This window comes from Centropristis striata, chromosome 15 (assembly GCF_030273125.1).
Source record: "Centropristis striata isolate RG_2023a ecotype Rhode Island chromosome 15, C.striata_1.0, whole genome shotgun sequence".
Lineage (NCBI taxonomy): Eukaryota > Metazoa > Chordata > Actinopteri > Perciformes > Serranidae > Centropristis > Centropristis striata.
The window spans coordinates 13,462,497-13,490,355 of NC_081531.1; the positions used below are offsets into that span (position 1 = coordinate 13,462,497).

The 27,859-nt window shown below is 36.5% G+C and overlaps 2 protein-coding genes and 1 long non-coding RNA gene across 4 annotated transcripts; 1 reads left to right on the top strand and 2 right to left on the bottom strand.

Annotated features, from left to right (window-relative positions):
* Positions 1 to 708: 708 nt before the first annotated feature.
* On the bottom strand, positions 709 to 8,693 carry LOC131986380 (ras-related protein Rab-39B-like). Its single transcript, XM_059351291.1, has 4 exons — positions 8,389 to 8,693; positions 6,042 to 6,274; positions 3,807 to 4,077; positions 709 to 2,206 (listed from the first exon to the last, which is right to left on the bottom strand). The coding sequence occupies exons 2-4, from the start codon at positions 6,254 to 6,256 to the stop codon at positions 2,051 to 2,053; spliced, it is 642 nt and encodes a 213-aa protein (XP_059207274.1). The 5' UTR covers positions 6,257 to 6,274; positions 8,389 to 8,693; the 3' UTR covers positions 709 to 2,050.
* An 881-nt stretch (positions 8,694 to 9,574) lies between these two features.
* rab38c (RAB38c, member of RAS oncogene family) lies at positions 9,575 to 20,377 on the top strand. Its single transcript, XM_059351296.1, has 4 exons — positions 9,575 to 10,168; positions 10,949 to 11,079; positions 15,088 to 15,225; positions 20,216 to 20,377. The coding sequence occupies exons 1-4, from the start codon at positions 9,976 to 9,978 to the stop codon at positions 20,375 to 20,377; spliced, it is 624 nt and encodes a 207-aa protein (XP_059207279.1). The 5' UTR covers positions 9,575 to 9,975.
* On the bottom strand, positions 11,624 to 17,145 carry LOC131986384 (uncharacterized). 2 transcript variants are annotated; one of them, XR_009395696.1, is made up of 3 exons: positions 16,920 to 17,145; positions 15,068 to 15,217; positions 11,624 to 12,187 (listed from the first exon to the last, which is right to left on the bottom strand). It is a non-coding gene; the product is annotated as an uncharacterized LOC131986384 (long non-coding RNA). The 2 variants fall into 2 exon arrangements; XR_009395695.1 differs by lacking the exon at positions 11,624 to 12,187 and adding an exon at positions 12,909 to 13,101 and having other exon boundaries at positions 16,920 to 17,142.
* Positions 20,378 to 27,859: the final 7,482 nt, after the last annotated feature.

Sequence of the window (27,859 nt, forward strand, 5' to 3'; positions counted from 1 at the left end):
TTGTTCTCTATGATTGTAGAGTGATTATGAAAGGGCCTCTATACCTTGTTATCCTGAGAAGATTATCTCGGAAAAACAGTTTTTATTATTTTGAGATAATTACATGAATAATTTGTAAACTCAAGAAAAATAAAACTGACTTATGATGGGAAAACAAATTCAATAAAATCCATGGCTGTTAGGACTCCCATATTTTATTTACGTCACCTTTTATTTCTTAATGTCACTTTTTATGACAGTGGTGTCACCTTCCAGCCAATCACAGGCCTCCCTGCTTCTTTATTTAATTTAGCTTCACAGCCACCAAATTTAGCCAGTTAGCTGCTGCTGGCTAGAAAAACATGCCACCTACCTTACTATACAATCATGGGAAAAAAATATTAGACCACCCTTTTTCTTCAATTTCTTGTTCATTTTAATACCTGGTAAAACTAAAGGTACATCTGTTTGGACAAATATAAAATGATAACAAAAATAGCTGATAAGAGTTTAATTTAAGAACTGATATCTAGCCATTTTCAATGTTTTTTCTTGACAATATCCAAAATCATTATCAAGAAAACCATTGAAAATGGCTCGATATCAGCATTTATAAATTAAATGAGCTATTTTTGTTGTTATCATTATATATTTGTCAAAACAAATGTAACTTTAGTTGTACCAGCCACTAAAATGAATAATAAAGTGAAGAAAACAATTTTTCCATGATTGTATATACTATATAAACATATAAACAGGTTTATTTTTGCTGCAAAGTTGACATTTTAACATGGTTGTTGATGGAGCTAAAGACGATTACTTTGGGTCAATACAGAGATCACGCACTATGAACTTCATTCACTCATTTATTGACCCTAAAAACCTTGTCTTCTTAGAAGTGGATTTTCTTCTAACACGAGACAAAATAAGAGCGTCATTGTGGAACAGAATGCGGCACAAAAACATTTTATCTCGGCTGTTGTTGGAAGCCAAAGCCTGATTGAGAACAACTTTAACATTGTTGTTCCTCAAGCTAACAGGAGCTAATTAAATAAGTAAAGGTCTAAATGTGGAAGCAGTTGTTGAATCAGAGAGGCATGGGGCATATCATAATGATGAGTTCAGCTGGAATAATTTCCTTCTGTCAATTTTTTTGGCTCATTTTTTGACATTTTTATTCACTTTATCTTTTTTTCATTATTTAATATTGAACATGTTGGGGTTCCATACAAATGGCTTTAAGGTAACGTCTCAACTGTTCTCATTAGTAAACCAACACAGAGTATTAAACATGAATTTGGGTACTTACCGTATTGAAATCTAGCTATGATCAGGTTATAATGGCTATCAGTGAGCAGCTACAGTAGCTTTTCCTTTCAGCAAATCTACCACTGAACACTTTCACAGTGCAAACTCTTTCTCCAGCAGGCGTTAGCAGGTCGCAGTCAGACAAACAAACATGACAAGAGTCCAGCTGAGTCTCAAACTTTGGTTCAACTTTCATTATCATCCACTCTCTTTATGTGTTAAGCCACTTGGATTTGTAGTGCAGTACAATCAGCGAGGATCTGCTCCTGTCTCGTCTCTCTCACTGGTTATAGTCTGTACAAGGTTGCAATGTATTCTGAGGATTATGAATCATGAAAAGGAGGAGGCGTGGCTCAGGTCTTGGCATCACTGTTTTAAATCAACATCAGAGCATGGACACACTGCACTGACAGTATCAGTCTTTAAGAGTGTGCTGGAGTATAACTGTACACATCAGGAGAAGGCCAAACGTGCAGTAAAGCTGAAGTGTTGAGAAGGTTATTACAGTCACACACACACATGCACACGGACAGAACAGTGAGAGCGTTAGGATGCTTCTTGTGCTTCAACATCAACGAAGAGCCGTACACAGGCGCCCCAAGGATAAAACAATGTCTTTAATATAGAAGTAAAGTGTGTAGCAGGGAAAATATCCCCCCAGAAAACTGGCCTGAGTGCAGCCAAGGCGCAAGAGACATCTCCGACAGATGGAGTCCACTGAAGTGTTACTACCTGTCAGCCTCACACGCTGCAGACAGCTCGATCAGCAGAAGCACTGCCGGCTGCCCTTGGTGACCTCCTCCGAGGAATGGACGGTGTTGGGAACAAACCCGCTCTTGACGCCCTCCCAGCCATCCTGGATCTTGATGTCCCCGCTCCGTACCAGCTCGAAGATGTCCTTCGTCAGGTCCACAAACGCCTGAAGTTAAAGAGGAAAAATTTAAAACCATATCGTACAAATCATCATATGAATCAAAGCTGATTTGCACATTAATGAATGGGCTAACCTAGGTCCAACGGCCCCAGGGCCTCCTCTAAAGATTGAGAATAATTATGTACATGACGATGCAATACAGCGACATCTGGTGGTAGAAGTGATTGGGATGGTGCGGCACTAAGAAGCCCCCTCCTCTCCTCGCATATTTTTCATGTTGATACAAGATTTTTTTTAAATCACAACATATACAGGTGCATCTCAATAAATTAGAATATCATGGAAAAGTTTATTTATGTCAGTAATTAAATTCAAAAGGTGGAAATAACATATTAGATCCATTACACAGAATGAAACTTTTCATGTCTTAATGTATTTAATTTCTTCTAATTGTAATGATTATAGCTTACATTTAATGAAGATCGAAAATTTAGTGTCTCAAAATATTTTAATATTACGAAAGACCAATTTTAAAAAGTATGTTTAATATGGAAATGTTGGCCTCTGAAAAGTATGTCCATCTATATGACTCAATACTTGGTTGGGGCTGTTTAACTTGAACTACTTGAAATTGACTTTTCCATCATATTCTAATGCAGGGATTCCCAAAGTGTGGTGCGCGTACCCTCAGGGGTGCACGGGCTGCCGCTAGGGGGTGCGCGAGATGAAAAAATGTAATGGCAGTCTGATAATTACACAATTACATTTTTTTCCCCACACAATAAAGAAGTGTAAATAGTTTGATTTCCTTTGTAAAATGTAAAATCAAAAACTGTAATATTCATTAATTAATAAATGCAAGCTATTCAAATGCACTTCACCTTAAAATGAAGCGTCGAAGAAGTTATCTTCTTCCATTTTTCCAACCTGTGTTATGATGACAGGTTGTGTAACCTCCACAGTCATTTAAACTTGCTGCAATTTTTGTTCAACACGGCTCAAAATATTATAACATTTTCCCAACTTATCTGCTTTCTGCCTCCGATCCTGAGCCTGTCATCATCCTCTTTGCTCTCAAAAGTGGAAGCTTGCGCATAACTTTGTTGCATTAACTCATTAGTTTCAGATTAATTCAAATGCGAGAGCGCATTATTGTGATCGTGGTTATTTTATTATGTGTGTTCTGGTCATTTGAGCATGATTAAACATGTCGCCTTTAATATGGCTATAAAAAAGCTTATTGCATTCTGTTTTTCTGAAGGTGTGGGGGTTTTGGGGTGCGTCAACCCAGTTGGGACATAGAAGGGGGTGCGCGGCTAAAAAAGTTTGGGAAACGCTGTTCTAATGTATTGAGATGCACCTCTATATCCAACATGCAGCTTAGTAGACGGCACACAAAGCAACAGGCAAGACAACCACATATAGCCTAATAGTTAGCGACAATGAAGCGTTCACACCCAAGTGGCGCTCAGAAAAGGAAGAGAACCAAACAAAATAAATAAATAATGTGTCAACCACTTAGGGATGGGGGGGGGCTCATAAAGTTTTGTAGCCCAGGGGCCTCCAGTGATGTTAATGCACCCCTGGCCACTACGTGTGGTTTCACAGCTGATCTTGTGAAGAAAAAGTAAAATCTCATCCACACCTTCTCCACGTTGATAGATTTTCGTGCCGATGTCTCCACGTAGCGCATCCCGAAGGCCCCCGCCAGCTTCTCTGCCTCCTGCTGGGTCACCTGGCGCTGGGCCTCCAGGTCACACTTGTGACCGACCAGCAGGAAGACGATGTTGTGCGGCTGGACGTGGCTCTGGGCCTCCTCCAGCCAGTTGTGGACGTTTTGGAAGGAACGGCGGTTTGTGATGTCGAAGAGCAAGAGTCCACCCACGGAGTTACGGTAGTAAGCTCTGGTGATGGACCTGGAGGAGAAGACAGAGGGACTGGGAATGTCAATTTGTTGCTTTGGCTGAAAACTAAAACTACTTAACTACTTACCCCTCCTGTCAAATTGACCCATTTCAAAGTTTTGAAAATAAAAAAATAAAAAAAGTAGTTAAAAGGATATTTTCATAAAAATTAAAAACAATTAAAATGTAAAATAAAATTTAGAAAAACATCAATGTCATGTGAAACCGTTATATTTAATATGTAGGTCTACCAATGTACATTAAAAAAAAGTTTTAACGTGCATTTTTAATGAAAATTTTGTTAATTTTCCTCATTGAACAATGATCTGTGAGAGGTAAAGAACACCATTGTACTAAATATTGACTGAAATGGTTAGTAATGGAGTTATTAATGAAATAAACTGTATATTGGGATATTTTAGCTTCTGACACTTTTGGATAATTAAACATGCCCTGATTTATTGCTGTTCCTGAAAAAACAAACATAACATGAGGGTTAAGAGATTCCCCAAAAATGCACTTTTTACTTGAGTAATGAAGGGAGAGGAACTGTTAACTGCTGGTTGTGATGGGATACAAACTATTGGCACTATTCTGTATTTTCATTATTATTATATAATATGTTCCTTATGAAGACATAAATTGTTTTTAAAAAAGGGCATAAATACACAGGTTAGTTAATTTCCTAAATAAGTAGGGCACTGTGGTTTAGAAAATGTTAATCAAACAAGGAAGAAGGAATTTCAGGATTTGGATACAGAGTGAATGTACTTGTTAGCAGGATCGATGTTTTGGAATGTTCATGGGGTTTTTGGACAACATCACTAGACTTATCTTTTCATATACAGGTGCATCTCAATACATTAGAACAGCGGTTCCCAAAGTGTGGTGCGTGGACCCCTGGGGGTGCATGAGCTGCCGCTAGGGGGTGCGCGAGATGAAAAATGTAATGGCGGTCTGGTAATGACACAATTAATTTTTTTTAAGACGTGTATTAATTAATTAATAAATACAGGCTATTCAATTTTGTGTAATTTTTTGTTCATTTCTGCATCTATTTTTTGGTTGTTTGGTAATTTTTACATGTATTTTTGGTCAATTTGTGTCTATTTTGATAATTTTGTGTCCTCTTTGGTCATTTTTGCATCTATTTTTGGTTGTTTTGGATCTTATAATGAAGCGTAGAAGAAGTTACCTTCTTGTTCTTGTATCATTTTTCCAGCCTGTGTTATGATGACGGGATTGTGTTCACTCCACGCTCATTTAAATTTGCTGCAATTTTTGTTCAATGCAGCTCAAAATATTATAACATTTGTCCCAACTGATCTGCTTTCTGCCTCTGATCCTGAGCCTGTCATCATCCTCCACCTTTAATATGGCTACAAAAAATATTATTGCATTTTGTTTTTTTTGAAGGTGTGGGGGATTGGGGGTGCGTCAACCCAGTTGGGACATAGAAGGGGGTGCACGGCTAAAAAAGTTTGGGAACCGCTGCATTAGAATATGATGGAAAAGTCCATTTCCAGTAGTTCAAGTCAAATAGCCCCAACCAAGTATTGAGTCATATAGATGGACATACTTTTCAGAGGCCAACATTTCCATATTAAACATACTTTTTAAAATTGGTCTTTTGTAATATTACTTTTTTTGAGACACTGAATTTTAGGTCTTCATTAAATGTAAGCCATAATCATTAGAAGAAATTAAATAAATTAAGACATGAAATGTGTCATTCTGTGTGTAATGGATCTATATAATGTGTTATTTTCTACTTTTTGAATTTAACTACTGACATACATGAACCTTTCTATGATATTGTAATTTGTTGAGATGCACCTGTATGCTCTGTGGGGTTTGAATGACTCCATATTTAAAAGCAGCAGAGATCTGGGTGATTTTTGTTTTTTTTACAGGGTATGATGCAGTTTTGTGGATGTATGAAGAGAAGATGGAGGGGGAAAGACAGATGTGTTCACCTGAACCTCTCCTGACCCGCAGTGTCCCAGATCTGGAGTTTGATTCTTTTGCCTGGCTCGATCTCCACCAGACGGGAGAAGAAGTCCACCCCCACCGTGGGGTCTGACACCTGGGCGAAGCGGCCCTCAGTGAACCTCCGGATCAGACACGACTTGCCGACCGTGGAGTCTCCGATGACAATCAGACGAAACTGATAAAGCCATATTGTCTCCATGTCTCACCTGTATAAGATCTGTAAAAGAATCAAATTGAATCATTCCCTCATCAGTCACTGTGCTCCATATTAGGCTGTCAAAGGTCTTGTTTTGTCCAAGAAACCAGAAGAAATCCAAAACCCAAAGACACTTAGTTTACCATCATCATGCAGTCGTTTGCAAAAAAAAAAAAATTTCAAAATACAGCATTTAAATGATCTAATCTATATTACTACATATTGTTCATGTCCCAATGCATCTTATTTTTAGAAGAGATAACTGGAAAGTGAAAAGAAAGTTGATGAAAAGATGAAGATTGAGCTTTATTTACTAATTATACTGAGAAAATGTTGAGACAATTGAAAGTGCAAAAAAAAGTGTAGTGAGTGGTTTTAATGTAAGAACTATACGAGAAGAAAACTAGTTTCTATGTGAAACTGCCCACATAAGGTGGGAAAGGTGTTTTGTTTTTTTAGGGGTAATGTGTATTTTTTAAACTGTGCCTTTAAGACAGCAGTGTGCTTTCTGTCAGAATATATGAAATTTATAACATAACCTTTTCTTGCTCCTTGGCTGCAGTTTTGCTCAATAACAATACCAATCCTTCCAAAGGCATACAATAACAGCTAATGATATAGATGTGACTGGATCTATAAATGAGATAATAACCCAAAGGTTTCATGTGATGTTTAATATTAACGTAACAAAATAAATAGTTACACTTTAAAAAATTGCATAAAATCTAACTTTGGAATTGTTTTTAAAAATAAAATGAAAGCTGATATCATTATTCTTATTAGAATACATTTCTATTTCATGGCAAAAAATATATATTTTTTTACTTTTTGGATTTTAGTACTTTGTGCTTTTGTTCATTAAATTATTTTTTGAGTGAATATGAAAGGGCCTCTATGGCTTGTTATCTCAGGAAACAAAGTTTGTTATAAAATGATGATGGAAAAACAATTTATTTTGAGATAATTACATACATTTCTAAACCTAAGACAACAAATAAAATTGACTTATGATGGGGAAAACAAATTAAATAAAATCCATGGCTATTAGCACTGCCATAAATTAATTTTTGACACATTTTATTTCTTAATGTCACTTTTCATGACAACAATACCAATCTTTCCAAAGGCATGCAATGACAGTTGATAAAACAATTCAGATTTGTATTTGTAGTTATTTATTTTTAGCATAGGAAAGGACAACTACAAAAAACAGAAATTAAACAAGAATAGTAAGTGTGGGAGAGGTTAAAAAACCCTATATGCCCTTATAAAAAGCACCTCCCCAAGAAAGTATACAAAAATTCAAAAATAAATCAACGAGAGAAAGCAACAACAAATAACAAAAAAGAAAGCAATACAAGTGTCATTTTATAGCGCACACACACACACACACACACACACAAAAGTCACAAATAAAAACATGGGTGTGTATAAACGTAAAATAATTGTATTTGAGTGAGTATGTATACAAGATAATGATCCAATCACAACTATACTGGAAAATAAACTATTAGGAGTCTTGATTTAACAGGTAAGCTTCCAGTCTTAACTTAAAATTATTGTTGATCCAACACACTTTAAATCTTCCACAACAGAATGAAATCTTCATCTTTAAAAATAGAGTGTGTGTTTAAACAGATTCAGATTAAAATCGTGTATTTAACCCACAGACTGTGTGGAGCACATGGATAATTCTTGGATTATGGCTGCCACCATGAGGGGAGAGTAATGGGCTCAGAGCATCTCACCAGCGTCCATGTGATTTACAGTTGGGTGATCTAATTTAAGGGGAAGGAGGGAGGGGGAGGCCACTCCTCTCCAACTCAATAAACATTGGTGTAGTCAGCCCCAATGTGGATAGTAGGCTGGATGTTACACAGCCATAACACACAATGAGGCCTTGAGGTAGCAAAACATAAGCTCGCCTGCTAATCAAGATTGCTGCTTTATAATAAATGTTTGCTTCCTAGAATACCTCCAGTGTTGCTAATAATTCCATATCATGCAAAGTTTATTAAAAAAATATGAGTAAATTATTTTAATTATGAGGCCCAACCCACTTAGCTTAATGCAAGTATGAGTTTTATTTATTTGTGCTTAAGAATCAGGACATTCTAATAAAAACAGTGACTTACCTTAAAATAAAGAAGAGCTCAGTACCTGTAAAAAGCAAACCCCATATCGATGATTACGTCTAAAAATGATCCTCCAGAGCAGCAGTGGTTGTGTTAGCTACAGAAATAACCTGCCAATAACGTGCAGCATATCATCCAGACGTCCTGTCCACCGCCAACGTGGGTGACCTGCTTTTAATAAAGATGAAAGGAGCCTGTTAAGATGATCCGAGCTGCTGCTTCATCTCACTGTTGATATTTCCGTGAGGATCCGCGGATGAAATGGCAGCAGGACACAACAGCATCACATCTCCTCCTCCACCTCCCTCATCAGCACCATTACCGTAACTACGCGCAGAGCAGCGCAGCAACAATTCTGCTGCCTTCAAAGGCTGCAGGAGCGAAAAAACCTGTAATTTCGAAGTGAGCGCACATCAATAAATCAAACGTTATATGTATAACACCTTTCATTCGGTTAAGTGCACTTTAAAGTGCTTCACGTATCACTAACAAGCTGATAATAGAGAAGAAATGTAGACCCTAAAAAATACAGCAAAACACAAAAACAGTTTATCAAATTGAGACCAATTCACACAGACAATAAAAATGAAAAAATAAAAATGAAGTTTTTTTTTAAAACAACCTAGTAAACGATTAAGAGTAGTTATAAATACAAAAGAATAAAAAAAATAGTGACAATAAAATGGATTCAAAAGCTATAATAATAACAACAAATAAAGGCTAGACTAAAAACGGATAAAATGGCCCAGACAAAGACTAAATATAATAAATTAGGTAGCCTATATTAAAAGGCTAAAATGTTTACAACATATGTCAAATAAAATTATGTAAAGAAATTAATATACAAACCATTCCTAATCAAATGCCTGGCTGAATAGATAGGTTTAAGGATTTTTTTAATGAACATGGGAGAGGACAACAACACCGACATCCTGTGTTGAAACACAGAAGTGCATATTTTCAAAATATATATTTATAGTTGCCTCTTAATGTTCGGCTATATATTTTGAATATTAAACTCTCTAGCTTATTTTATGAAGAAAAAAATACTATTTGGAACATTATTTTTGTAGGCCCTATTTCTATAGATAGATATATTAATTACATTGCAAATTAAAATTTCACATACAAAACACAGTCAAGTCAAATTTGTACTGTTTTATTGCTACTTTTATCTTTGAAAAGGCACTAAGCCTGAAATGCACTCAGCTGCGTGACAAATTTCAAAGCGGATTTTTTTTCCCTAGGAGCGTTTGAACGCATCACAAGTTAATAACAGGCGTGCTGGAGCTCACAGGAGCTCGGCAGCGAAGTAAACGGATTCAGACAGTCATGTGTGACCGGACGGGTGGACTACACTGATCTCAGGCGAGCTTCAACACTTCTTTTGCTAATCTCGGTGACACTGGGTCACTATAACATTTTTGTTTGTGCACTGGACTGAAGAAAATGTCCTAATTTCTCCTTTTCGTGACTTAATTCTAGCTGGTTAACAGTTCTGTTGCGATACTGTGCACCAGCATCCTTCAAAAAAAGTTACTGTAATTCTCCGAGGAGTTTTTTGTGTGTGTCTGCAGAGCTGCAGCCATGCAGCAGGAGCTTTTGTTTAAAGTCCTGGTCATCGGGGACCTGGGAGTAGGGAAAACGTCCATCATTAAGCGGTACGTGCACCAGATCTTCTCCCAGCACTACAGAGCCACCATCGGCGTGGACTTCGCCCTGAAGGTGCTGCAGTGGGACAGCGACACTGTGATCCGGCTACAGCTGTGGGACATAGCAGGTCTGTCAAACTTCAACCAGCACTTACAGGGTTTATTGTTGCATCATGTGATTGTTAAAACTATAAAGCTCTGCGGGATTTATTTTTTTCTGGAGGAAAGAATGCATATTTGAGGATTTTTGGAAACAAAACCCTTTTGTTTCACCTCCAGCAGCTGTGAAAACCTGCAAGTTCTTAAAGCTGCTTTGGAAATGAGCTTGTGAAATCAAGTTTTGGCAGTTTTAGGAAAGTAGAAGCATATGAAACACTGTGAACATTAAATATATTTTGACAGTATTGCAAATCATCAAATCAATAATATGAGCACAATAAGTACTTTTATTTAGGGTATCTTGGGTCTAATTTTTAAAACTTTTACTTAAGATTATGAATGCAGGACTTTAACTTAATACTACTTTACAAAATAGGCTATAGAATAAGACAGACTGCAACACTTTAATGCAAAAATGTGGCATTTTTTACTTGTTTTACTGTATGAACATAAGCAGATGAGATGAAGGTTTTTGTAGGGAGTGTGTGTCTGTCTGTCGGATGCCTGGGTCCCTCCCTGCCATTTGAAGCCTGGTTGAGGAATGTAGATCTTGTGCCTGCTGTGACTCCAGCAATCCCATGCTCATAATATCAGTCACATGATGGCAACTACTGTAGAATAAACACACACACACACATGCTATATTCATCACTAATACACCGTGCTGTGAGTTGATTCACTTTCACAGACTTGAAAAGTGTCTTTAGATAAATTTGTGTGTGTGTGATTGGCTGTCCTGTGTGTCTCAGGACAGGAGCGGTATGGGAACATGACTCGTGTCTATTACCGGGAGGCGGTGGGAGCTCTGGTGGTGTTTGACGTGACGAGGGCCTCCACGTTCGACGCCGTGCTGAAGTGGAAGGATGATCTGGACTCTAAGGTCAGCAAGGACTGAGGCCTTTCCTTCACACCTTTAACCCTTTGATGCACAACATACGGACACCCCTTCTAATACACATGGGTCAAAAATGACCCGCAATCATTTCCCATGTTACTTCATGCTGGCTGTGTGTTTCTTTGTGCTTTTTTAATCAATATATTTTATGATTGAATAGTCCAAGTATTATATTTTAATCATAAAATCATACTTTGTCATACTTTATGAAGAAACAGTTTTTGTATTATTTCATCAAGTTCACACACAAAAATGACCCATTCATCCAAATTTTTCAATTTCAAGATTTCAAATTAAATGACCTAATACTATAAAAAAATAATAATTTGTACTGTACTTATACTAAATACATGGACTAATAAATGATAAAATACATTTATTTCAAAGATGTATAATATAAAAACACTCAGCCATACATGAAATAACATTGAAAATAGATACAGGTCATTTTTGACCCGTGTTGTGCATTAGAAGCGTAGTGATACAAAAAGGGTTTTTATTCAAAAAGTACAAAGTTAAAACAAAAAAAAATTAGGATTTATAATGATCAAAAACAAGTTGAGGAAATACTGTATGATGAAATTAATTTATTGCAAAGATAATAAAAACTCAGTCGGGTCACTTTAGACCCATGTTGTGCATCAAAGGGTTAAGTTACATTAAGACAGTATTATTGTTTCCATTAAAGCAGTGGTTCTCAAAAAAATTTCAGTGATTTACCCCCTAACCAGGGCAAAGCATTTTTGGTTGAAAGGGAAAAAAAGACTTAAAAACAGAGCGCTGTGCCATCAGTCTGATTTATTAAACTTTGGAACTGATAAACACATACAAAATTCAAACATTTAAAAAAAACCCCACACATTTTAAATGTTAATAATCCATGACTAAATGTATTGCAAATATTTCTCATCACTGAAATGTCATGATTGAAACTAATTTAGTAAAAACAGTGACCATATAACCATTTAAAACTATAACTGCTACGCTTCAACCACGACTCCATCTTTGAGTTTTGAAGTGATTGACAGGTGATGCCAGGTGGCATATGACAGGTCGGGTCGAACCATCCTGGTATGGGGGAGACTCTGGGTTTCTAGGGGAATTAAATAGAGTAGCCTACTGAATATAAAATTAATTTTATGAACTTATACTTATATTTTCCTAAAATGTTTATTAAAGGATTTTTGAATGGATGCTACTTTTTAAATGTCTATTTTTAAATCTCACGTACCCCCATTTGAGAACCACTTCATTAAAGAAATACATTTCTCAAAGAGAAAGAAAGCTTAACCCACAGATACTGTACAGACATTAGAGGTGGGAATCATCAGAGACCCCACGATACGACTTGATCCCAATACTTGAGTCGCAATATGATGTTATTGCGATATGGTGAGTATTGCAATGCAATATATTGAGATTTAACTATTTAACTTAAATAGTTAAATAGTTAAGAATTTAATTTTTGTGGCCAAAAATTAAATTCAATCAAGAATTGTTTGTCAAATAAGAGAAAATCCTCACTCTAATCATCTCAGTTCAGTCTTTTTATTTCTCCACAATGAGAGTCAAACCCACAGACTGACCAACAAAGTATTCAGTCAAACTGAACTCAACTGATATCAAACATGTATGGACGACAACAACTGGTTGCTTTGGTTTTGAGTTGGATTTTGTAGTTACTGCAATTTTTCTATAATTATTTCTCTGAAATAAACCACAATTAAAATCTAAAACTTTGTCACAAGATAAAACAGACATCAAGGAGTTCATTTCTAGTTATAACTCGACTTTGACCAAAAATGTAGTTACTGCAGTTAGGCTTTGTAGGGCACGATAGCCTCCTGAAAAAAACAAAAACAGCGAAAATACTGACAGCCCACCGGCCGCCGGAACACTAAATATCAGTACTTGGCGGCGGCGATATAATCCACATTTTATTCAAAATATCCTGAATTTTCATTGCAGTATTTCAGTAGGTTGTTGTAGTCACCTGGGTTTCACTCACTGCAGAAACAAATTCAAAGTGAGATTATGCTTAGAAAGGATTTAACAGCTGTCAGAGGGACCAGTGTGTGTCGACAGCTCCAAAGTCCAGGACTCTTTAAAAGTAGTTTGAGGAGTTGTAGTTGGAAGCCCAAAATTCATGTAAAGTGACATCAACAGCCTGCACACAGCAGCAGAGGCAAAATATACTTTATGTGTCAGTATATTTCAACTAAAGCACATGTCAGATGCTTCTGAACTAAGGCTGGGCCATTCAGTTTATTTTCAATGACAATTTTGGCTTCAACAGTTATGAAGACAAGAATTGTAGCTGTATACTCCATACTGCCCCCTTCTTCCTGTAATTTTTTTTAATGTAGGTATCACTTTATCCTGTCTTCTCGGTTGGGGGGCATATGTTCTATGTGTTCTATATAGTAGTGTGGTCGATCGTACTGGTCGATGATGAACAAGACAATGATTATTTTACCATAGTCTCTCATTTTATTTTGTGTTATGTTATAAATCTGATGCATGCCATTCTTTACAGTGGTGCACTTTCAACCATTTAGAATATATTGAATATAGCTTACCAAAATGTTAATTATATATATAGTAACATTACAACAAAGTTAATCTTATTTTTTTAATCAAATATATTTTATGCTATTTAAGTGTTTATATTAATGTTATATTACATATTTATTTATGTTTTTACATATATTTTTATTATTGAAGAAAATCGGTTATAAAGTGACGTTAAAATAAAAAAAAGCTCGATAAGCATGTTATCAAAGTCAGTGAGTAATACAATCGTGAGTTAAATAATCTTTTTTTTTTTGGAGGAAAAAGCAGGTTAACCCCTTAGCGTTTCTGCAAATTAACCTTAAAACGCCTAAAAAAAAAAACCCCCAATGAAAATGTAAATTAATAGCAGTTCTTAAATAGTTTGAAGTAAATCTGTGGTTTTGGTCACATTTTAAAGGTAACACCCTGGAGTGTATTCCCAAGAGTCAGAATAACTGTAAGTGCTACTGTTATTGATTGATGGAAGTAAAAAAAAAAAAAAAGTTAGAAGTCCAGTTCTTGCTTTCTGCAAGATTATTCATTTTTACACCTTATTCCCCCTCATGTCATTCAGCCACTGATTTTATGGACAATAGACGAGCTGCTGCGGGTCTCTCGGCGGCTCCGCTGTCCCCCGGCTCGCTGTGAGATCACCAGCGTTACAGCAGCGAGCGGTAGCGGGACTAGTTGGTAGAAAAGGCTTTTGCCAAATCCTGTCGGAAGCAAGGCTAAAACATCCTTTTTCGTGGTGAAACAGGAGTGTAAAGTCAAACGCTGTTCTTCTTTTTGAAATAAACTTTGACTCTAAACTATCTAGAACACTGTCTACAGCTAGATCGAAAGAGCTTCGTGTCTGCTGCAGCCATGTTGGATCTGTAAGAAAACTAGAGAACTACAAGCTTCCGTCTGTCGAACAGTACGCGTCATCGTCTTGCCGTTCCTCCCCGCTCTGTGATTGGATCCCTAAAACAGGGCTAAGAAATAGCCATGGACATCAGACTGTCTTGCAGTTCGAAATTAAATTGAGCGCGCAAGGCAGTATGGATATACCCAGGCTAGGCCTGCAGATCATTACAGCTAGGACTTATTGGCCGGAAAACACAATGGGATCAAAGTAAAAAGTATTACCTACTCCCAGTTCAAATTTGATAAGGAGATCTCAAAAAATGACTATTTTACACAGGTTCATTTTAATAATTATGATTATGTATTTATGGGAACTCAATTAGCATCCTCTGTAACCATGGTGACATACCAAATATAAAAGTGTTTTACAAACTTTAAAACGTGAGGGTGACTTTAACAATTTATAAATGTGAAAGGTGTTAAAATTCAAATCAAAGATTTTATTTTACAACACATTTTCCGACAATTCCATTTTAATTGGCAGATATTAAAGGCTTTACAACCATCATCTCACCTGTCATTCTTTCTCCTCAGGTGACCCTGAATCATGGGAGGCCAGTTCCAGCTGTACTGCTGGCCAATAAGTCAGACCAGCTGTCCTCACAGCAGCCAAAACTCGACTCCTTCTGCAGGGAGAACGGCTTCGTTGGCTGGTTCGAGACCTCTGCAAAGGTACCAGAGAAGAGACACTGGATAAATGGCTCCAGAGGCACATTATCTCCGGAGCTTTCCACTCAAATAAGTGGAAAAGACATTTAGAGTTAGGTTGAGGTGGTATTTTCCACAAATAATTTAATATGTAGTGGTTTCTATGCAAATATAAAAGGTTAGAGGGTTTTTTTTGATTAACTACCAAATGGAAATAGTTTGAAAGGAGGCTTGACTTGAGGCAAAGACTAAAAGACTTAATTCAGGACTGAGTCAGTTATTTGCTATATACATAATTTACACAGTCAAGTTAACTCAATTTTACCGTGTGTTATTACAACAGAAGCTCACGATGAAAATAAATGATTCTGAAAACGACCGTGGGGCGTTTCAGTGCAAACACTAAAAGTCAGAAAACATTATTTACCATGCTCTCAAGAGAAAAAATAGAGGAATGTCTGCAGTCTGGTGTAAATTCACCTTCTGCTTTTCCTCCCGTTCAGAGCTCATCTAATGAGTTACACACCAGGGCGCGAGGCGGAGACAGTCATGTAGTTAGTGTCCTGTCTGTCTCAGCAGACGGAACACAAACAATCGTGTCGGCTTCTCATTAGTTTAGTAAGCGATGCCACAATAAAAAAGCGAGATATTCAATTAGGTGAAAATGAGATGTTATGATGCTCCATTCTGACTGAAAAGAGCTGCATTAGACATTTGTAGACAGATGTGGCCACTAATGGCAGAAGAAATAACAATCCTCATTTTGGAAAAGAGTAAATAAATCACTCTCTTACACATTAAGGTTCTGTGCTGCAGACTCACGACATATTGTTATATAACTGTCAGCTGAGTCAGTTCGCTAACGTAATGATTCTTCTCTGCTTGTGCTTCTGTTCCACTTTGTTTAAATACGACCGATAAAAGGTTTTAACCTTCCTCCGGTGTTAGGGTCGCCATCGACCCGTTTTTAGGTTTTAAATGCATAAAAGTACCACACAACTTGTTTATTGCATCAAGGCTTTTTAAATTTGTCAGGAACTCCTGAATACATTTCACTAAATTATACAGTGCCCTGGTGAAAATCATAACGTTTGTGTTTGAGTCGGTTTCGACCCAGTTATAATATAAGTTTATAAAACAATATTTAGTGCAAAAACTTAAATCATTAACATATTGTCAGCTCAATAAGACAACAGTCCACTGACAGCCAGCTCCTCTCCCAACCCCCTGAGCTTCAGTTAGAGGCTGAACAAACCAAACAAACAAAGACAGACATGTTCAGATATGCAAGACGCACAAGAATAATTCATTTCAGGGTTGGTGACTTGCACAGTACACATCTCCAGTTTGAAGCATTCTGGATCATATTTTACTGAAAATGAGCCAGGGGACATAGAGCAGTATCAACCAGAAGACACCGACATATCTGATGAGTCTGACGCAATAAAGACAGAAACATATTCTGCTTCTACAAAAGTATCTCTGCAATTACACACTAAAAGTGTCACGGTTTGCCACACATGCATCTTAAGACACACACATACACTTGAGGCTGTTTGTTATAATTGCTAAGCCAACCTGGGCTCGTATTTCCAAACACAGCTATCGGTCTCCTTTCCCTGCTTGTTGCAGTTACGCGAGAGTGAGACCTAAACTTGCCAGGGTGAGTGGGATTCTTCCCTACATCTGAGAGGGGTTATGCTGTTTTTCAGACTCACCCAGCCTCCTCATATGCGCACCGAAACGGGCTTTTTACTCCTTTTTCCCTCCCTGAGACTGCCAGCCAGAGTGTCGTTTGTTCAGTTTTTAAAAAGTGTACATACAAAGTTGTGGTGTGTGGGGAAAAACAAGAACAGGTTCAAATCTTGTGTCTTCTTCAAGGGTTCTCCTCCAGTGTCCTTTCCCCCAGAGTGGCTGCAGCTTGCTGTGCTTAATTGATTCCATCCACAGGTGCAGACTGTTGGGCTTGATGGAGTGAAAACACCACACCCCTCATGTGTGCACACATCAGTCTGAGCCTGTCACTTAAGCTAACCACACACTCCCTAGCAGACATTAAACTATGACTATAACTGTGACTCAAAACAGACACATTACTCTTTGCCGGTGGTTAGTCTGGACCAGTGATGGAATGTAACTACGTACATTTACTCAAGTATTACTGTACATAAGTATAGTTTTGGGGTACTTTGAACTTTACTGGAGTATTTCCATTTTATGTAACTTTATACTTCAACTTCACTACATTTTGAGGCAAATATTGTACTTTTTACACTTTTTACACACATCAATTTAAATTGATTACATTACATTGATTTTTTTAAAAATTAAACCTCATCAACTAAGAGATTATGATTCATCCTTTATTAATCCCACAATGGAGAAATTCAACATCTGCATTCAACCCATTATTTTTTGTGTGTTTACACACAAGTGAACACACCATGCAAGGAGCAGAAGGCTGCACATTACTGCACCCAGGGAGCTGTGTGAGGTGGTTAGGTACCTTGCTCAAGGGCACTTCAGCCCTTGACCCGTCAGTCCTGGGATTCAATACTAGCCCAATTCCTAACCTGTAGGCCACAGACTACAGACATAAGTAGAGCCCTATCTTTACAAAATTAAAACACTGTTCACATAAATATGCATATAAATAATTAATATATTTACAATACAAATAATCTGAGGGGGTGCATTCTGCATAATGAGTACCTTTGCATTTAATACATTAAATACATTTTGATGCTGATACTTTTACTGAAGTAAGTTTTGAATGCAGGACTTTTACTTGTAGTTGTAAGCGACCCAGAAAGCACTGAACCCAAAAGCATGATTTTAGAGTGTCCAAAACGAAATTTATTTAAGGTAGCAAAAAATAACTTAGGCAGCAAACAAAGGAAGCAAACTAAACTGAGGGAGAGAAGTAAAAAAAATTTTTAGCTGAAGTAGCAGGCAAGTCGAGACAGAGCAAAACCAGCAGGATGAGAGCAGGGCATGACAATCTGACAGAGGGTGAACAAGAATGGGTAGTATTTGACTGGGAGACTGAAGGGGAGGCTGATGAGGTTAATGATGGCCAGGTGTGGAAGTGGGCAGGAAAGCACAGGTGAGGGGAATGAGGTGATTGCAGGCCAGATGAGTGTGGCAGGATCTGCAATGACAGGAGAGTAATGCTGGGCTTAAACCAAAAGATTTCCACAGTCCCAGACTGAAAACTGAAAGTCTTTAGTAAATCTAGGAGTTTTACTGGAGTCACAGCACTCCCGTCATCTCCATCGTTAAGTTTAAGGTAGTAATCTGCACTGTTTCATATCAGTCTTTTCCTAGTCTTGGGTTTGTGATCATGTCAAACGTGTTTGATATTATCTCAAGTCGCAGTGACGTAACACAATCAACAACCAATAGATGAGCAGGGGAAAGGTCCCCAGTTCAAGACCGGGCAGTAAAACCACTTCCACAGGAAAAAGTAACATCACAATAATGCTAGTAAGCTCAGTCCTAAATAAAAATATAGTGATGTAATATATTTACGGCCATGAGTGGGATTTTTGGGGCCGCTGTTAAAATGTATTAATTAATGTATACATAAATAAGTAATAAATAACCGATGATTAATGTATGATTAACTAAATGAGAGTTGATAGAGCTGATAAATAATATGATAAATTTTATTGATAAATATTCAATTCAACAAATTATAATTAAATAGGACATAAATGTATATCATGGATTTATTTCTACATTTCCCTTTCCTTTATTCTTCCTTATATCTATTTTTACTGTAAAATAGTCAACTTTTCATGTCAGAAAAACAACCCTTTTTCAGCTTTGTGAGGAGGCATTTTGTGGCGTCTTCTCTCTCTCTCTCTTTTTCTCAACACAAACCACTGCACACACTAGAGCAGCTGTAGCCAAAAGCTGCTTCTCCTCCAGTTTGTAAGTTTTTACTAAGAGCATGATGGGGAAAAATGCTAAAAGAATCTAGTTGTAGATTCTTGTAAATAGTTACACTGCAAAATTCACTGTCTGTCTAAAATCTCTGTCTGAGACTAGGCTGGGAGTAAAAACTCTAAACGCTTGTCTTTAGATGTGAGCAGGTGTGAGCTGATAGTTGTCCGACAGTCTTTTCCAAATCTTTTCAAAGTCTCCTGAAGTTTAGGTAGCATTAGTGATAAGCATATTAACTGTTGATAAACAAAAACAGTCCCTAATCAGGTGATCCTGTGACAGTAGTGGAGTAATTTCACAGTGTGGTTTTAGTACTTTTACTTAAGTAAGGGATCTGAATACTTTTTCCACCACAGAGTAATGGATCTCTAAACTGACATTCTCAACATTACAGCAGTGTTGTTATGGCTGTGTGTAGCAAAAGAGAGCCTTGGTAGCTGTGTTTACAGTGCACACCACGATACTGTGCATGCATACACAGTGGCGGTTCTAGACCAATTTTACTGTGGGGGCCAAGGAGGGGCCAGTGTTTAATCAGAGGGGCACATTAAAAATAGTCAGAAATTATATTTAAGCATTTAAAACCTTTATTTTAGCTAAAAGTCTCATATTTGGAAGAACTACATTGATTGAAGCAATGAGACTTACCAACATTAACAGTTATTTTTGTACGACAATGACATTTCTCATTTTTGTACACAATAACTTTTTTTTTATTTTGAAAGTGCAGTACAGTGAGAATGATCTTTATAGTTAGCTTTTATTGCACTATTAAACTATTATACAATGTACACATTCTGGGTTCCTTTTGTGTATGATGAGATATTGTTTGACCAAAAAAATAGGTAAAAATTGTTCCATTGTTAATCGTTATAAATTGACCATTTTATTATTAATTTGGCACAGGGGCCACAGCAGGGGCCAAGGGCTTCTTCACAGGGGCAGTGGCCCCTGGAGGCCCCTGTGTAGAACCGCCACTGTGCATACACAGTGCCGAAAAAAATTATAAAAAAATGTAATAAGTAATGACTTCTTCTCAGGTGTGCACTTTTATTTCCTCCCACAGGAAAATGCAAACATTGACGAGGCAGCACGCTGCTTGGTGGAGCACATCCTGAACAACGAGGAGAGCCCGGTGGCAGAGAGAGACCGCAGCGCCGTCGTCCTGTCTGGATACACCAACACCACCAAGGATCAATTCAACTGCTCGTCATGTGTGAAATGGTGACTCCTGACCGTGAGGTGAACAGCTGTGAGAACACAGAAATAAGTTTGGCTCAGGGATTGTTTGTAAAGGTCATAGTTATTAAGGAAAAGAAAAAGAGCTTTTTAGCAATGTTAATGTTGGTCACACTGCAGGCCAACAGGATGTTTGGAGCACAAAAGATTGGAGTTCAATTAAATTTTACTCGATTCCTGCAAAGAGTTTTGTTTTCTTAAACTAAAAATGTTTCAATTTTTTTTAGATTTTAGAAAAAAAGGCACTTAGTGTGTCAGACTGATATGTCGACTTCTTGTTTGTCGTTAACGACAACAAAAAAATTGTCAAACAAAAAATTGTACAGTATTATTTCTTTCTTAGAGGTATTAAAACGTTTTTTTTAAGTAGTTACATTTGCACATGAAAAGTGGACAATTTCTTGTTTACACTCTATGATGTTACCCACATCTATTGTTGATAAGCACACTTCTATACTATTATAGCGATGCTTCTCTTGCCCGCTTATTTGACATAAAACTTTTGTCTGCAGCATAGAAAATAAAAACATGAAGCCTTCTTGCATTCTTTGCACTTTTGCTCAGACAATCATCATCTAGTTTATTATGTCCGTAAGCAAGAGTGTGTAAAATAAAGTGAGAACAGTTAAAACTGTGCATGCTGAAAATGGAAAATGAAAATGTGCTGGTTAAAGAAAAATGTACTGGACAGTTTAATAGCCTCCTATCTGTCATCTGTGCTATCCATCTGCTAAAGATCACTGCCTTATTTCTTTGCTAATCAAATAAAAGCTTTCTATTTATACATCATTAATAAAGAGGATTTGTTCCTTGTTTTAACATTTGGCCTGCTCATACGTAAAGACATTCTCTTTCACTGGATCATGGACTGGACAGGCTGCTCCCTCATGCTACCGGGAAATTCACACAAGAATCCCTGGCAGTGAGAATAGACATGACTGTTGTTGGGGTGAATAGGAGTCAGTTTAGCAGATATGTCCATTAAATGTGCAATTGAAGTGGTGGATGCAACCTAAAGGTTATGAGTGGATTTAGTGATTGAGTGGATTTTCTTTAATTAGAAATAGCAGAGATAAAATGTGAACCACTTTACAGAATCTGTGGTTCTTTCAGTACTGCTTTGTACCTGTCACCAGCAAGGTTATAATAGTTTGGCATTTTTCATTAGTTTTAGTTTTAATTTTGTTGTGAATTTTTGTTTTCAAATTCAGCTAGTTTTTAAAGTGAGTTTTCCAGTTTTAGTTTAGTTTTTATTAGTTTTAGTGTTAGTTTTAGTTTTTTTGTAATGGGCTATATGTTGGGTGCGTGATTCAAAGAGGTCATAATAAATGTTTCCTTTATTTCCTTTGGTTTATCCATCTCAGCCCCAATAAGGTTATTAACTCTTACAGTTCTGGGTGTTTTGAATTTTGGTTCCAGTGTAGACATCCCAGTCTCAGTAAACATATTTACCATGTGTTGCATGTTCAAATAAATTCACTGAATTATGAATGAAAAAAGTTGACAAAAACAAAAACTAAGGACATTTTCACTATAATTAGGGCCCGAGGAGGCAACGACCTGCGAGGTCCCTATTGTATTTCTAATGATTTTTTTTTTTTTTCTTCTTCCCAAATGATCGCATTTTTCACTGCCTGAACATACCCCAAAACTCATGAAACTTTAAATATAAGTCAGACATGGTGAACATTTTTATAATCTATTGTAATAATAATAATAAAGGAAAGTGCGTTTAGGCTAATAACTTCCACATACTTTATCACACATTTAAAAAACTTATATCCACACGTTAACTGAGTTGTGCTGAATCTCGTGATATAGGCGCCTCCCGTTTCAACTTAAGACAGTGGGAGTTAAGAAATGGCAAGTTAAATAAAAAATTAAAAAATTAAATTAAAAAATTATTAAAAGTTCTTAGAGGTCCAGACTATACTTAGATATTGATGTGAACTAAAATACGAATAGCAAAAAAAAAAAGAAGACAGAAAAATAAACAATAAAACAGCAAAATAAAATAAAACTTGTTTTGGCTGTAAAAAACGTAGATAAAGGTTAAAATGTATATATAGAAATAGTAAAAACATACATAAAAGCAACAATAAATAAACACCTGTGCAAAGCATAGCAGGGACAAAACTGTTTTTGTGTCTTTTTGTTCTACACCTAGGGATTGTAAACCTACGCCCAGAGGGGAGGAGCTGAAACTCTGTGTGCAATGGATGGGAACTGTCATTTAAAATTGAACCAGTAATGCGCTGTAATTGTTTTGTGTACAAGGTCTCCACGTTGAGCTGTGGCTCACCAATCAGTCTGCTAGACCACTTTGCTATTTGGTTGACTGAGTTTTTATTTTTCAATGAGAGGTTGCCGTCGGGGTGTGTGCGTTACAGGGGCCAGTCTATACCACCCCTATGAATTTCATTGCCTTAAGTGTTATAGTGTGGCCACGGTACCAAATATGAAATTAGACTGCCACCACAGTGCCACCTAGGGGCCGATCAATAAAACCTTAAAGGGTTATCCTCAGGAGGGCATTGACAATAATTGTACCAAGTTTTGTATAATAATGCACAAACTATCTACCTACCCTTTAATCCTCATACAGTGTCTGAAGGAGGACTCTTAACTGATATGTATAAGTTAGAAGAGGCAGGTAGCAATGGTGGAAAGTAACTATGTACATTTACTCAAGTACTGGACTTAAAGTACAATTTTGAGGTACTTTTATGTACATTTTATGTAACTTTATACTTCTACTCCACTACATTTTGAGACATATATTGTACTTTTTATTCCTCTACATTTAGCTGATAGCTTTACTTCCTTTTCAGGTCAAGATTGAAAATGAAAAACATGATACATTTAAAATGATTACCCATTTTTATAAATTAAACCACTTAAAAGTTTATTAGGTAGTTAAAATGAGCGGAGTGGAGTCATTTCACAGTGTGGTATTAGTACTTTTACTGAAGTAAAGGATCTGAACACTTCTTCCACCACTGTCTTTTTTACTTCTTTACTTTTTTTTACATTTATTTATTTTTCTTTATTTTCTTTAATTTTTTATTTTTTATTTTTTTATTTGTATTTATTTATTTATTTGTTTTTTATTATTTTATTTCCACTTCTTCCACCACTGTCTTTTTTACTTCTTTACTTTTTTTTTTACATTTATTTTTTTTCTTTATTATTTTTTTAATTATTTATTTATTATTATTTTTTAAATTTTTAAATTTTTATTATTATTTTTTCTGCGTTTCTGCGCACGCGCGGCTTTTTTCGCTTCTGCGCATGCGCAATGGCCAGAAATACCGCGCGTGCGCAGACGCGAAAAAGACCGCGCATGCGCAGAAGCGCCGGAAAGCCGGGCATGCACTGTCTTTTTCGCTTCTGCGCACGCGCGGTATTTCTGGCCATTGCGCATGCGCAGAAGCGAAAACTGCGCAAAAAGCGGAAAAAGCCGCACATGCGCAGCAACGCAGAAAAAATAATAATAAAATAAATAAATAAATAAACAAAAATAATAATAAAAAATAATAATGAAATAATAAAAAATAAAGACAATAAAGCAAAATAAATAAATGTAAAAAAAAATAAATGTAAATAAAAGTAAAGAAGTAAAAAAGACAGTGGTGGAAGAAGTGTTCAGATCCTTTACTTCAGTAAAAGTACTAATACCACACTGTGAAATGACTCCACTCCGCTCATTTTAACTACCTAATAAACTTTTAAGTTGTTTAATTTGTAAAAATGGGTAATCATTTTAAATGTATCATGTTTTTCATTTTAATCTTGACCTGAAAAGGAAGTAAAGCTGTCAGCTAAATGTAGAGGAATAAAAAGTACAATATATGTCTCAAAATGTAGTGGAGTAGAAGTAGAAAGTTACATAAAATGTACATAAAAGTACCTCAAAATTTTACTTTAAGTCCAGTATTTGAGTAAATGTACATAGTTACTTTCCACCATTGCTACCTGCCTCTTCTAACTTATACATATCAGTTATACAAAACTTGGTGGCACTGTGGTGGCAGTCTAATTTCATATTTGGTACCGTGGCCACACTTTAACACTTAAGGCAAATGTATATGCTGTTTTTTGTGTTACTCATTACAGTTGTAGCAGAAAATAATATGAAATATAATCCCTCACTTATGCATCTCAACAGATTTCCAACATGTCATTCACAATTGCATATGACATAAATGCAAGAAACTGTCAAAAAGCACAGGCAATAGTCTTTGGAGGTCTGCATTTTGAAATGAGCATGTAGGAGGAGTTTGGAGCATGTTGGTGGGGGCAAGGGATGATGTTTTTTCTTCATAGTAGGACCCAATATGCTCATTATTTCTTTTTAAATCAACACCAGGTGATTATCTTTTGTCACCCATTTCGGGCTTGACTGGTGTTTTTAAGTATTTTAGGCCAATTCCACGATTAACGTCCGTAGGAGTCGGTGACAGTTCTTATTTAAGTGCCGTTTCAGCTCCTCCACCTCCTCCAGGTCAGCTATCATCGTTTGCATTGTTAGATCGGCCAAACTCAATGAGCAGACCAGGGGCCGGATTCACAAAGCATTCTTAAGAAGAAAATGCTTCTTAAGTGCCATTTTTTCTGAACTTTGCTCTTAAGACAAAGTTTAAAAAGATTTGGTATTCATGAAGAAAGCCTTATCTTTTCTTTAGTTTTTTTCTTAACTCTGTTCTTAAGTTTTTTCCTAAGACAGAACTTGAGAACAAATGAGAATCTTGAAAACTAAAGTTTTTAGATTTTTTTCTCAAATTTCTTCACAACTTTAAGTGAAGCCCTCACCAGTCTTAAAACAGCTACAGTGAAAAGGTTAGTCTTGATGTGTTTTACTTGAACAAATTTGTACAACATTTATTTGATTTCTTTAATATTTAGTTTAGCCCTAGACAATATGTTAACAGATTTTGTTTAAGTTGGTCAGAGTAGTTTTTTTGTGAATGCATCACATAAAGCTCATTTTGGCAGTTGATATATAATTGAAATGGCCTTTCAGTCTTTTTGACATGTCGGCCTATTCCTAGATTACACTACAATGTTCTCTTATTAAATCACTGACACTACTCCATCAATCACTATGAACATATTATTTAAGTTGGCCAAGTTACTGAAACCATGTCCTTAGTATTATTCCTTTTAGATGGAAAATATTTGGGTGGCAGCTAAGAAGCAAAATCCACCAAGGCCTCTGAGAGACAGAATGGATCTTAAACTCCCTGATCATGTCTCAATTAGACCATATAGGCTCCCTTGGCCCACAATTAATTTTCTGCCGAGTGATCTTAAGTTAATAAAACTTCCTAAGTGAGAAAAGGAATAAGTTCCTAAAACATACGACAATTCTTAAGAAAAAATGGTTAATAGCATTCAAGAACATTCTAAGGAACATCCTATTTTTTTCTTAAGATTTTTCTTAAGTTTTATCTTAAGAAAGCTTTTGTGAATGTGGCCCCTGGTTTAGTTGACTGGGCCTCAGCAGCAGCCAGGGCTGCTCTGCCCCAGTGCTGCTTCTTTTAAGCTCAGTGACGACAGAACAGTCCGCCTCCAGTGTTGTTTGAAATTCCATGTTTTCTAATTAGGCGTCAACCTCTTTCAGTCACTTTGATGTGTAATAGCCTGTCCTTGTAACGCAACACATCTGTAACTGCATTATCTATTAACCAGACTACATGTAATAAAAATGGTGTCTGTGGAGTCGTATACTGTGCAGTATGTTGTCCAAAGCATTCAGCATCTAGAGAAGAATGCCTTTATTATCATTATACACATGTACAATGAGATTGTAGAGCTGACTCCAAAAAGCAGTGCGACAGTAAATAAAATACATAAAAATATACATTATAAACATAAACATACACATACTTAGGCAAGTAAATGTAAAGAAAGAAATATATATATGATATAATGTAAAACATAGGCAAGAAAGGGAGGTAAGGTCTTCAATTCAGTTTGCCAGAAGCAGATGTGATGCTATGTAGTGCTCATAAATATGTTGCACATTGAAGAAAAATCTATTGCACACATTATTGCACATTGCCAGTTAAAGTATATAGTAGTATCTCTGCATGCTTCACATCCTTACAGCTCAAGTCAAAGTACTTTTAACATTAAAATATGAAAATCAGCCTTGACATTGACTTGATTCGTCTTTTTATCAACATATATTCATAATGAACTAATCGTTGAACATTCCTCAGTTCCAGCTTCTGATTTGTGAGGATTTCCTGCTTTTTTCTGTTCTACATCTTAATAAACTGCATATCTTTAGGTTTTGTACTGTCCCAGTTTGTGCCCCTCATGTATTAGCATGGAGAAGTAACCATGAGTTTCTCTCAAACATAATTAACCAGCTCGAAGAGTCTTTGGGGATTCTGAAAATACTGTCAGAAGAGCGGTAAGTGTCAGCATCACCCAGAGGGTTTTATCTGCTTAATTACCTCTGTGACCTGAACGTATGCTAATACATGAGAGGCACACGGGGGCTATAGGTTTTGAACTGTTGAACCGACGAAACAAGATATTTGAGATGTCACCTTGGGCTTTAGTAAATTGCATTAACAATTTTACATTAACTTTAAGTTTGAGATTGAGAGTGTTTCCATCCAAGAGCTTTCTCTTTTACTATTTAATCCAACATGGATGGAATACTGAATGAGCCTATTGGGCACAGGCACAGGCCCTACTTACTTACTCTCACCCAAAGAGACACATACCAAAACAAAGAGATGAAAAAACCCCACAAAGAAACATAAAACAGCTGCAAAGAAACACAAAAGTACAGAGAGACAAGTAATAAACCTCAAAGAGACACAAACAACAACAAAAAGTGGCTAAAAACTATAGTGGGGCCTTTTATATGTCTGAGCTCAGGGGCCCATTGTCACATAATCTGATTTCTGTAGAAATGTGTTCAGATGTTGGTCTTTAAAACAAAGCAGGAACCATCACTGAATGTTCCCAGATGGTATTTACTTAACCGTGAAATTTCACTTAGACACATACTGAGTGTGTGTTGGAACTGAATGAATCAAACTGGAACATTTCCTGGAAATTATTTTAATGCTGCAAGAAATGTCATCAAATGGGAATATTTACAGGAATGTTATAGGCTATGTCTGCTGGGATTTTATTTGGGTGCCATAAAAATAGAAAATAAAGAAACATTACTTCCTTTGATGTCATATAATGTGATTGTGAAAACTCAGGATGCACCAATCTGGTTCTATTAGTCCTAATACAGTTACTTTGGACATCAGATGATACCAGAGTTTAACTTTTACAAATTCAAGTTTGTATAAAGTATATTTATAGATTTTAAACAATATATCGGCCCCATTCTAGCCAATACCCAATCCAACTATTTGAGTCAGTATCAGCTTTATTTCCAGCATCAGAATTGATGGATCCCTAAAAAACATACCACTGTAATGCCATTAAAATCATG

Bases quoted from the DNA above. Each gene is read 5' to 3' on its own strand.
- LOC131986380 (XM_059351291.1), bottom strand. From the start codon at position 6,256: ATGGAGACAATATGGCTTTATCAGTTTCGTCTGATTGTCATCGGAGAC. The intron at 4,078-6,041 runs GTGAACACATCT...CTTCTCCTCCAG, and splicing joins GCGGGTCAGGAGAGGTTCAG to GTCCATCACCAGAGCTTACT. The intron at 2,207-3,806 runs GTGTGGATGAGA...CTTTAACTTCAG, and splicing joins AATCTATCAACGTGGAGAAG to GCGTTTGTGGACCTGACGAA.
- rab38c (XM_059351296.1), top strand. From the start codon at position 9,976: ATGCAGCAGGAGCTTTTGTTTAAAGTCCTGGTCATCGGGGACCTGGGA. The intron at 10,169-10,948 runs GTCTGTCAAACT...TGTGTGTCTCAG, and splicing joins ACAGCTGTGGGACATAGCAG to GACAGGAGCGGTATGGGAAC. The intron at 11,080-15,087 runs GTCAGCAAGGAC...CTTTCTCCTCAG, and splicing joins AGGATGATCTGGACTCTAAG to GTGACCCTGAATCATGGGAG.